At 35.0% G+C, this 12237-nt stretch overlaps 1 protein-coding gene and 1 long non-coding RNA gene across 3 annotated transcripts; one reads left to right on the top strand and one right to left on the bottom strand.

Moving 5' to 3' along the window:
* Positions 1 to 2597: 2597 nt before the first annotated feature.
* LOC125603881 (putative pumilio homolog 7, chloroplastic) lies at positions 2598 to 7149 on the bottom strand. Its single transcript, XM_048774610.1, has 5 exons — positions 6071 to 7149; positions 5673 to 5835; positions 5110 to 5273; positions 4776 to 5031; positions 2598 to 4688 (listed from the first exon to the last, which is right to left on the bottom strand). The coding sequence occupies exons 1-5, from the start codon at positions 7021 to 7023 to the stop codon at positions 4584 to 4586; spliced, it is 1641 nt and encodes a 546-aa protein (XP_048630567.1). The 5' UTR covers positions 7024 to 7149; the 3' UTR covers positions 2598 to 4583.
* A 1041-nt stretch (positions 7150 to 8190) lies between these two features.
* Positions 8191 to 10962, top strand: LOC106364196. 2 transcript variants are annotated; one of them, XR_007335793.1, is made up of 6 exons: positions 8191 to 8680; positions 8758 to 8906; positions 8977 to 9091; positions 9180 to 9357; positions 9439 to 9621; positions 9822 to 10962. It is a non-coding gene; the product is annotated as an uncharacterized LOC106364196 (long non-coding RNA). The 2 variants fall into 2 exon arrangements; XR_007335792.1 differs by having other exon boundaries at positions 8191 to 8906.
* Positions 10963 to 12237: the final 1275 nt, after the last annotated feature.

Raw genomic sequence — 12237 nt, 5'->3', positions numbered from 1 at the left:
CGCTTTTATGTATAATAAGTTCTCTTATTTTATGAAATTGATGCATCTTAGACAACATATAGGAAGACTACAAATTGTAGTATTATTTTCTTTGAATATTGAATGTTTGTGTTTTGTGTACCATAGCCCTCTGTGATCACTGTAAACATGTGAAATGACATCTTCACATTTCTGCATTTAAGGCTGCTGATTGCTATCTTAGATTCGAATTGTATATGTTTGTATTTCTATTAGCTTTGGTTTGGTGCTTGTGAAATGGTTGTGCCTTGGAGTCTATTGTAGATCGATGTAGGTGAGAGACTCTTGCAGATTGTGGTGGTAGTTTCTTTGAATCCTTGAATGTTTCTGTTTTGTGTTATACTCCTGCTAACGTTCAGTGATTTCTTCAGTTTGGTGCTTCAATGTATTATAAGGTCTCTCATTTTATGAAATATATGCATCTTGGATTCTCTTCTCTTGTAAATCAACATGTGTGAAAGACTGCAGATTTTGGTAGTAGTTTCACTGAATCTTGATTGTTTCTGTTTACTTTTAGGCTCATAACCCTCGGTGATCATTATAAACATGTGAAATGACATCTTCAGAATTTTGCATTCTACCTTGATGATTACTATAACTATGTTAAATACTACAAATTGTATATGTTGAGTTGAAATTTCCCTGCTGTGGGTCTTGTGTTTATCCCTTGGTTTTTGAGTCTTGACAACATTTCTCTCATTTATGTAGTTACCTTGAATCTTGAATGTTTATGTTTTGTGTTATGCTCCTAACGCTTGGTAAGCATTCGAAACATGTTCACATTTTCTAGAATTCTGCATCATATGTCGACGGTTACTTGTTACATTCTATAAATTATACATGAATTGAGTGTTGCACAAAAAAAAAAAAATACATGAATTGAGTTTTTACAATAACAGTGATTGAGAATTCTCTGCTATCAATTATACCTTTGTCTTTTAGTCGTACATAATCGATGAATCATGGAAACCTATTGAATCAATATGTGGAATTATTAGAATGTGCAACTGATCATTCTTAAGTTTTTATGATTGATAGATGTCACATTCAAGATATTAGTCGTATCTAAAATATATATGTAATCATGTGAGTAGGTGTTCTAACTTCTACTCACTCTTCTATTTACGTCGACTAAAAATGTCTTTTTTTGGGGTCAAATGTTACGACGATGAACATTAAATAGCGTATATGTTCTTATAGATTACGATGGATTAGCCCAAGAATAAGGTTTGCGACGATGTGTTGTTACTTGTTAGTGTGAAATAAATGCATCACCCATAAATTATGTCAAATAATTCTTTTAATGCAATAGATACTGTAGTATCCTTAGCATTGGTTCATATAATAGAATAACATATCTAACTTTGTCTACTTAATATAGGGATACAACAACAACAACAACAACAACAACAAAAATGTTGCACTAAAATCTCCGTGTCTTGATTTAAACGGATTGAAAAAAGGTCCTAGGGAATTTATAATAACGTGAACACATGCAAATGCTAGTCACATCCTCTATCTCTAAATTGTTTTGTTAATGTTTGGTTGGGTTAATGTTTTTGGGTTCCAAAATGCCAAAAGGTGTAACATCCACACCTGATCATACATCGTTTAGTACTGTGAATGATAGGGATTCAGGAGTTAGTTTGCCGTTGGGATCGGAGATATTTAAGACTTAGACTTAAAATGGGCCACTAATTTCAAGGGTTTCGTTGAATATTTATTCCTATGAAAATGTTAAACATTGGTTTATATATTTTGATTGATTTAGAAATCCATATGATATTTATAAATCCAAGTAAAATATGCAAATCCGGAGTTTTTTCCTCGGATTTGAGTCTTTGTATTTTTAACTAAAAAATCAGAACAAATTCATTCAAATTCATTATAAAATCAAATATATTAGTAAATCTGTACGATTGAACAATACTTGATTTAATATAGAATTTATGAATCATTAAACCAATAACACCTGATTTTAATACATATTTAAAAATCACTGAACCAATAATACTAGATTTAGTTCGGATTTTCAAATCCATTAAAATACAACAACCAGCAACCCTACTAAGGGCCTGACTGGTTCAAACGCAGCGGTTGCGGTTGCGGGAGTTTGTGGATGCAGGCGGTTGCGGTTTCCAGCGGTTTTAAGAGATTTGTACGACTGGTACTGCGGTTAAATATTGGTGCGTTTGCGGGTGACTTATGACTGGTTAACTACCAAATGCGGTAACAATTAAATAATAAATTAACAATATTGACATTTAATATAATTATAAAAATATCAAAAAATCAAAAAATTATAATAAATATAAAATTCATATTTAGAAAGTTATAATTTAATTTTTGAAAATTTATTGAAATTGTTTTTATTATAAAATTTTATAATATTAATTAAAATATATTAGATATATTTTAATATTTTCAGAATTTCAATTTTAAATTTTTTATTAAATATTTTTACTTTTGTATATATATTGCTTTAAAAAAAAGGAAAAAAAATTTATCCTCCGGCAACCGCAAACACTAGCTGGAGCCAGCTTTTGAATTTATGAGATTTGAAGCGATTTGAAACGGTTTAGAGCGATTTGAGTGATTGTTGCAAACCACCGACAACCGCTACCAACCGCAAAAGCTGCGTTTGCGGGTGGTAGCGGGAAAACCAATCGCCCCCTAAGTCTCCATCTTTACCAGAAGATAATTGATGTTACCACAACATTAATTGAACAATTCTTGCCTTGTTATTTATTTCTTCTTTCCCAAATGTTTTATTTTGCTAAATATTCTTTCCCAAATGTTGAGAAAAGCAATTTAATATACAAGAATGATTGTAGTGATTGCTTGTCGTCCGTTTCTAATTTTTCCGTGAGTGTGTCCAGTAAGGTTCGGTTGGTAAGGCTTCGACTTTGTGGTGTTTTGGTTGGGCTTCTATCTAAGAGTAAATGGACGTTTATGATTGCGTCGCATCCGTATCCGAAGGCTAGGTTGATCGAGTTTCGATCCCTCTTGTTGGGTTATGAAGTCTCAGGTTCTTGGGCATTATCGTTTGACGGGCGCTGTGCAGCAACGGTAAACCCCGATCATTGGCATGTGCTTATTTCTAAAGTTTGATGAGCTGATATGTTTCAAACTTGAATGTAGTAGTTAATCGTTATTATGGGTTTAGTTTTTATGTTTTGATTCCGTAAGTCATTCCGGTGTGGGTACTAGTTGCCGTTTTCATATGGACTCTTGTTTCTGGAACTGTTTCGTTAGGCTGTCAGCTGATGTATGAACTCTTGTATTTTTACTTAGGAATGAATATCAAACCATCGACGGAGAAAAAAAAATACAAGAATGATTGAATGAAACAGCTATGATTGGGTCGGACCTAGCCATCGAACTTGGGCTAGATTGATCAGACTAAAACAGAAACAATGCACACCTAAATGTGGAAGTTGTAATGTGTAAAAAAGATTTATATGAGCTATGAACATTTAAATGTCTCACATTAAACAAATGGGCCTTTTAAGTCTCTCTTTCGAGAACGAACGAAATGTACTTGATCGTATTGACAACTTATCTTCATGTGTTTAAAGGGTATCAACTGAGTGGACATCCGTAAGGCAATGGCCTGACAATACGGGACGACCGTTTCGACACGTGGACATAATTTAATTCCCAGAATAAATTCTGGTATCTTTTCTTTGTTTTTATTTTCACTGATAATGTTTTGGAAGTGATGGATATAAATGTTTGGAAAAAGAAGATAAATGTACCAACTAGAAGGATAGTATTTGCAGAGAGATAACTCTGTAAAGTCATAAAATCCCTCCAGGATGATGAAGTGATATGTGCCTCCAGAACAAAGCTAACAAGAATAGATCTTGCTGCTGAAAGAAGAGGCAATCTTTATATCCAAGAAACCAACCCACAAGCAAAGAAAGGAAAAAACTAACCCTTATTTCTCAACTCAGAAACATGTGAAGCCATAAAAACGGGAGCTAATCAGTGTTTAGAACCGTTGTAATCGGATAAAAGAAACGCTTACGACGACAGTATATCTGTATATCATTATGGTAGAGCGCAAGGCTCTTAACCTTGTGGTCGTGTGTTCGAGCCCCACGGTGGGCGATTTGTTTATAAATTGATCAAAAAAAAAAAAAAATCATTATGGAATAGCATTAGACTATTAGTGCATATATATATATACAGAGGCGGCTTCAAATGTTCTGTTTAAAACCCTAATGTTGCTTGTGTGTAACACTTAAGAGGCCATAAATGGGCTTCATCAGTTAATTAAAATTATTATGTATTAATAAAAATTATTCAAAGCTTAAACCGGATTTAAAAAATCCGATTTTGTTACAACATGAAATTAACATAGACAAAAACAACAACAAAACAAAAGAAACAACAGAGCAAAAAATACAGAACAAGAAACAAGAACACAAAAACAAAACATAGAGCTCTTCGCGTCTGGACACATTCACGAGAGATTATTCATAAAAACGAAGCCTTGGGACCAGAACGAAAAACAACAACAGAGTCTTGAAATTACAGACTTACAGTCTCAACACATCCTTTCACTTCTTCAATAGATTCCTCGAGAAAATCCTTTTGCAATAAGGATTATTACGTAGAATCGCATGTGGTCTTATGACTTCCACCAGTGAAGCATGAAGTGGACCCTGTTGATATGTTCAATCCCGGTTTAAGTTCCTTCAAACCAAACCAAAAGAAAACTAATCAAACTTGGTACGTAAAGTCTGTAGTACCTTAGTGGCAGCAAGAGCGGCTTGGATGACGAAATTAGCGTAAGGGTCTTGAAGAAGGTGATCAAAGTGAGGAACTGAGACAAGCTCACGCACTATCTGTGGACGACTCTCGGGACAGTGCATGAGACATCTTTCCACCATGTGGCTACTGAACTTCTGCATGGAAAGTTGTACGTAATGTCCTTTTAACTGACTCAACATCATCGCTACAGCGGAAGGTATCCTCAGCTCTATAACGAATTGTACTGCGTAGTTCCTGCACACAAAAAAATATATCGATCATGCAAAAAGAGTATGTGTGTTCCTTTGTGTAGTGAGATCAATATATTTATACCCAAAGGGGTCTTGAGCAAGTAGGAGACTGTTTCTAGAGATTTCACCGATCAGCTTCTCTCGTTGTTGTCTCATTGAATAAGCAATGCATTTTTGGAGTACACAACATCCATGTCGATGTGTTGCGATTTCAGTGCAGAACTTTGTCGCTGCGTCAAAGATAAACTGTCGAGAAACAAAATGAAATAAAGTTTAAATTAATATATTTTTTAAACCATAACGCGAGGTCTAAACCATCTTAAATTAACATTTTTTTGGTGAGTATCCAGAACTTTTCAACCGGACTAGAATATGGGACCTCTTAGATACCTATTAGGTAGAGGCAGACTTATTCAGTGAATGGGGTGTCATGCGATGACACATCTTAAATAAAAATTATTGAGTGTATGTTAGAAAATCAAGAAATCTGTAGCAGTCTTGGTAAAATTTGTTCAATGACCCCTCTAAAAAACCAGGGACTGCTATTAGGTGATCCAAGAGTTCTATCTACTATGTCAACTCCTAGTTAGGTTTTAAGCTAATGTACATGATCTTGAGATCAAGATTAAAAGAAAGTGATTTGACCTTGTTATCTTCAGTGCTTAGGCATTGCAAGCAACGTTGAATCACATGGTTGCCATTTAAATCCTTGATCAAATCAAGAAAGCCAGGTCTCAGCGCCGATTTCACAAGAGAAACTTGTTTTCCTGTCTTAATCGTTTCCACTAATCTCTGAACAACTCGAGTACTACCAAACAAAAAGGAACAAAGGTTATTACACGTAACTAAAACATCACAATCATGGTCGGTTCTGATCACAACCGGATGAATCATTTGTTTTGGCTCATAAATTTTTAAAGTAAAGTATATTCATCAAATTGTCAAATTATTAAGATTAACATATAAATTTTCATGAATCATGACCCCTTAAAACTCAGATCCGGCTATGATCACAAATAACATGTAATAGTTTTTTATTTTACCCGTATGCGTTGAGAGATATCCTGATAAGTTGACCAGGCTCAGCAGTAGCAACAAGCACAATCTGCGTCCTTTGTTCTTCATTACAAACATCTAAAAGCTTCTGCATCAAGTAATTCCCAAAAGGATCCATCATAAGCTCAACGACATGAGGAATAACCTCATTGAATATAACCAAGGCGTCAACAGGTGTTCCTTCATCGAATATCCTCTGCAAGAATCTACATCCGTGTTGGTCTTTAGCCATCAAGTACACATATCCCTGAACGTCACACACGTTAGGAAGACTAGTGTTTCCATGGTCAGAGATGAATGATTTGGTTCTCTGATGATCCAAGCTAAATGGTTCAGAGCCTTGGCAGAACAATGGCGACATGTCTGATGTTGACATTGTTCTGTAGTAAGCTGAATGTTCTCTAACTCCTCCTCCATTGATGTAAGGACTGTTATTACCAACGTTGCTGTTTGAGTAGCTAGGCCAACCGAACTGGCGAGTGTTGGTTATGGAATCATGAGTTTGGTTCCCAAACATGTTTCTCTTGTTGTAGTTTATGTTTTGGTCGGAATCTTGATTGTTGTTCAACCATGAAAAGCCTCCGTGAGTTTCTGTCTCCTCGGTGATTTTCATGCTGTAGAGATCGTCGCATAGACCCGTATCATCACCATGAACACTCTTCTCATGATTTTTATAAAGCAGTGGCTCATGATGATGATAAGTGGCGTGGTTGTGGATAGGGATGATCCCGTTGAACGGAGGTGAAGCGAAGGGAGAAGAAGAACTGTCATCGGAAGAAGAGAACCCGTTAGAGAAGGAACTCGACAGAGAATAATCCGACGACGAGTTTAAAGAGAAATCTCCATGAAAGTAGTTTTGACGTAGAAGACTGAAGTTAGGTGATTGCGACGGTGTGCGTAGAGGAGACGAGGAGACATAAGCTTCTCGAAACTCACCCATCTTGCATAAAAGAGAGGTAGGAGGAAGATGATGATCACAACAGTAGGCTAGTTTAGTTTGGTCTCTCTTTTACTGTAAAAACATGTTAAAATGAAAGTGAAAGGCTCAAAACCACACAGTAGTTAAAGGAGGAGGAGGTAGGGAGAGTGAAAACATTATTATTATTTTCAAAGAAATAAATAATAAACGTATATATCTCCTTAATTATCTGTTTTAGCGTTATAATCGTTCTCTACTTACAGATTTGATGTAAAGACTAAATCAGTTGAGACTAAATCAACAGTAACTGATTTAGAATAAAATCTTTATAAATGATCTTTTAAGGTTTTGAATTGGTCAAACTTACTTACATTTTCTAAACTTTATTTAATTAAGGCAACATTGACTATTTATTGAGTATTCCAATAAATAACTTATGAGATTTATTCCTGAACAAACTATGTGGTGATATTTGATGTAATGACAGAGATCTAGCTTGTATCTTATACAATAAAGGAGAGTATACTCTCTCCTCCTTCCTCCACATCCTCAAGAAGAGTGGGGCTTTTTTCGCCACGTGTCGCCAAACCAAACCAACTGCGTCGTCTGAATTTATTTTTTCTATTCCGGTTATCTCATCCGCTATTTGGACTGGGCTATTTTTACAGCTTATGACTGGGCCTCTTGAAACATTATGATAAGCCCAAACCTTTGAAATATTATGACAAGCTCACTAATTTTAGGTTTATTCTTCTTTGCTAGCGACCTATGTAGACTGCCCGATGAAAACTTCAGAAACTAAATCGCCGTTCCGATCTCCTCCGTAGGGTCTCAAACTTCCATTAATCCATGATTGACTCTGAGTTTTTGCATGATTAACCCACCACACCATTTCCACTGGGAAGCATTCATTCAATCGACCTCTTCGCATCCCACATCAACTCAAACCTTTTTTACAGCTTTTTAACCATCCTGTCCTTTGGTGTGATTGGTGTTTTCATCTCTACTACCATTATTTTGTTTGGTAAAAAATCTTTTTTACATTCTTCAAACTTGTATGCCTTGACTGACGACCATGATGATGCAAACTTTAAATCATCATCTGAACCAGGCACTTGGTGGCTGTCTTCCAAGTTGGGATTCAAGGGATTGACTGCTCGAGACTATCTTGGTGAGACCTTATATTGTCTTTTATCTGCAGCATTTATTTTATTTTTTTATCTTATTGTTTTAGATGGTTTTGAGAGTGAATGTTTTCTTTTCTTGATTCAGCCATCCGAAGCATATTCTCATCAAGTGATACTGTTTGCACTCTACAGGTTCTTGATTTTTGAAAAGAGTATCTCTGTCCTGAGATTCCTTCTTCTCAAGCTTGTATGTTTACAAGATTTTACAATATCCATGTTAACATTACATATTCTCCATCAAGATGAGACTCCATTGCTATACAGCTTAGTCCTTGGAGAAGGAGTAGTGAATGATGCAACCTCAGTTGTTCACTTCAACGTCGTTCAAAAGATTCACGTCGAAAGCATCTATGGTTTGACGGCTCTACGAGTATTTGAAAACTTTCTGTACCTCTTCTCCACAAGCACAATCCTCGGAATCGCTATTTAAAACCCAGGGCAGAAGACAAATGTAGCTTTTTAAATGTTTTATTATCACTGCTGATCCTCAGGTAAAGTCTGTTATATTCAAATTTAGGACTCTTTGAGAATATAATTCAGAATTGTGTTCTTCTCCTAAACTTGACAGATCATTGAGTTTCTCTGTAGTGACTGCGATTCAGAAAGATGAGGGTTGGTGTTACATTGGCTGCTTCGGGTGGTCAAAGAAACTCGTCCGAGAGGAATCTTTCTTCACATGTGTCGCCTGCAATAAACTAATGCTGTGGCTGAACTCAGGTAAGTAATTTTGAACTTTCAATTTCTGTGTATTGGAAGCAAAAACCAAATATTCTTTCCCTTACGACAGGTACAGGGTGATACTTTTTGTGTTAGACGACACTGGCACATCGGCTTTCCTTGGCTTTGATACGAAGGTGACTAAACTGACTGGCATTGAAGCTTCTGAGGCTGCACATATTGTGGTATGACCTATAATAAACCTCTAAATATCAGCGTCTATTATTATTTGTGCAAAGTGATTCATATATAATGGGTTTGACTGGTTTGCAGGGGATATGTTAATGCTCAGGTTGACACTGACCTGCCTCGATCACTGGCTGATATTGTTGGGAGTACCTATACCTTCCAGCTCAGATTAAAAGACTTCAATTTTACTGCAAACCACCAAACCTTTACCATTTCCCTCATATTTCCTGCACGAGAGCTTGCACCTATGCCAACCTTTGCTGTGAGTATTAGTAACTTCTCCTAATGTGAATTTACTGGTTATAAAAAGAAATGGTGACAGACTTTGTTATGTTGATAACAGGAAGGTGTACAAGTCCCTGAAGCTGACACACCAGGATCATATGCAAGACTTGCTAACACTTGCAAAGTTGCAGAGCAAGCAACTACATCTGATGTTTCACTTCCCGGGCGTTTAGCAGCAGCGAAAGAACAAGTTATTCTGGAAAGAATACCCCGAAGAAAGCACGTGTAGAATGAGTCCCCTGTGAGAACCTAACAATAAGCATCTATTTCCCTTTTTTTGAAAAAAAATACTCAGTGACGTGGTGGTTGTTATTTCTTTTATCAATGCAAATCCTTTTAACAATAAACATCCACATGTCTTGGATTTATAAGTTCTGTAGTCATGTAGCCTTCATTAGTACGTTCGAACAAGCCAGCACTTGCAAGTCTTATAAAATGTAGTATAATGCAGAGCTCATCTGCGTCTTCTTTGGAGGGAAATATGGAGAGCAGAACAGCTCCTACCACATACCAAGTCATCCATCTGCAAGTCTTGCACCCTCCTATAATCCTCGATGGCAAACTCAGAAGAATTTTCAGAGCAAGTATTCACAGATTGGTGATAAGTAACGCTCCACCGATGAGGTTTGAATCACACAAACTTCTTTCGTCTAAGTGTGTGTGAGTTTATGTCTAAGTGTCTATAGTACTCCTATGAAGACCCGATATCTAACCAACATGGGAAGGCTCCAAACCCACCAAGTTGTGACATACTCAACATGAACCATCTATGCAACAATTATTACTACTTTAAAAGACCGGAACAGTTTGTCCTTTACATTTCTCAAAGATGAGCAAAAAACATTTCCAGTCTTTACCTTTTTTAAGAATGATTATTTCTCCCTTTTTTTGGGTCAAAGATTATTTCTCCCTTATGTATTGAGTTCTCCTATAAAGTTTCAGTTTAAGCTTCCACCATAATAGACATTAACTTCTCCGTCATCCATACATACAAAAACACTAAAACAATTTACAGAAAAAATAATAATTATTGCATCGCTTGCATTAGTAAGAATCTTTAGAGATAGGCTCGAGGGGAGTCGGAAATGCCTTTACTTGACGTACAAGTGTGGGGTCTCCTAACCGAATAGCATAAACCAGAGGTTTTCCATCAAACATGCACTCATAAAATTCATATTTCAGGTTTCTAAATTCTATATCAACAATATCAAATGCACCAGAAATTAATATTTTTTAAATTCGTATATCTACAAGCAATGCTCATGTGTCCCTAATCCCCAACTAAGGACTATATTATAACTCTCCTACCATCCCAGTTCATTACGTAACTAGATATATAAAAATACAGTCTATATAATTCATCCAACGTCTACAGAAAAAAAAAAGAAATGATTAAACAAATATAAGTTAAATTAGCAGAAGCTTCATTATATGATCAATTGGTTTAAAAACTAAGCACCCTAAGAAAACTTTGAAATAAATAGTACAAATATCGCTGCTTAATTAAAACATAAGAATCCTGAACAAAAGGTAAATAATAGTTATATTATTAATAAAATGTAACGTCAATTAAAAACATATAATATAATGCTCTCTTACAAATCCACACTAAATAAAAATTATTAGAGATAATTCTGATAAAATTAACAATCTAACGTAAACAAACATTCATCCAAAAAAACAAACCTTTTGAATAAATGATCCTCTAAACAAAATGTTACAAGAAGTCAAGAAAATCGATAACTTAAATTCACCATCTATAAGACATAGCTATAACACCTTATACTGATTTTAAATTTGAACTCACACAAAATAACCAAATAATTATTAACAACCACTTCTTTCTTTTGAGTTTTCACACTAAACAAGACCTTCAGGAGCGAATCCACGGTGCACACTCCAAGTCTACATCTATAGGCTCAATACACAACAATCTATCATTGATTTCAATAATCTATCATTGGTACTTAACTGTATAAGTATGTTCTCTGAATAAAACATCAACTTTACTTCATATTAAATTCCAACTAAATTAGCTTTGTCACAACTATCGGCTATTTATTCTACTTTTATTGAATCGATTAGTCAAAACCATGTATTCTATTCTACTTTAAACTAAGCAACTTCAAAACAAAGTAATGCACTACATTCGCTAACCACTATCAAATTGAACGAAAAAAATATCATTCTCTTCCAAAATATTTTCATATTTTTGAACATATTTTCTTTACTAAGTTTATGAATTGTAAATTCATGTAAGAATAAAATATAGGAACCCGGCGCGTAGCGCCGGAATACCACTAGTACATTCATATTTTAGAGTTTTTTTCATATTTTAGAGTTATCTCGATGTAAAGCATAATAATTCTATTAATGTGTTACGTATCCAAAAATTGTTCAAATGTTTGCTATATCATACTTTTTAATAAACTCAACTATTCTTTGTATATAACATAAATATTTTACTATTCCCATTGCAATTTCTTGTAAACTACAAGATTCAATCTTATCGCAAGTTTCAAAGCGATACAGACATAACCGTTTGTTGTGGTAAGGTGTTGTTGAGAGAATATGTTTTTTTTTTGGAGAGAATATGCTAATCAAAGATATTGTACACGTAAAAACCGTTTGTCAAGTGTTATGGAAAGGGTTAATTTGTTGAATAACTATATTGGAAGAAAATATTAGTTTTGCAGTAAGAGAATAGAGAGAGATAGAAAGAAAAAGAAGGAGAGAGGGAAGAAAATAGTTAGTTAGTGAAATATAATTTTTTTTGTTGGTTATTGGTTCAAATTTCCCTTATGGAAATAATTCTTCGTGAAATTATGTATATGAAATAATTTATCCAAATCTCGTA

This window comes from Brassica napus, unplaced genomic scaffold (assembly GCF_020379485.1).
Source record: "Brassica napus cultivar Da-Ae unplaced genomic scaffold, Da-Ae ScsIHWf_419;HRSCAF=648, whole genome shotgun sequence".
Lineage (NCBI taxonomy): Eukaryota > Viridiplantae > Streptophyta > Magnoliopsida > Brassicales > Brassicaceae > Brassica > Brassica napus.
This window is presented reverse-complemented; position numbering and strand designations above follow the sequence as displayed.

Excerpts from the sequence above, each read along its gene's own strand:
- LOC125603881 (XM_048774610.1), bottom strand. The coding sequence starts at position 7,023 with ATGGGTGAGTTTCGAGAAGCTTATGTCTCCTCGTCTCCTCTACGCACA. Across the intron at positions 5,836-6,070 it reads ATATCTCTCAACGCATACGG|TACTCGAGTTGTTCAGAGAT; the intron begins GTAAAATAAAAA and ends TTTGTTTGGTAG. Across the intron at positions 4,689-4,775 it reads CCGCTCTTGCTGCCACTAAG|GGTCCACTTCATGCTTCACT; the intron begins GTACTACAGACT and ends ACATATCAACAG.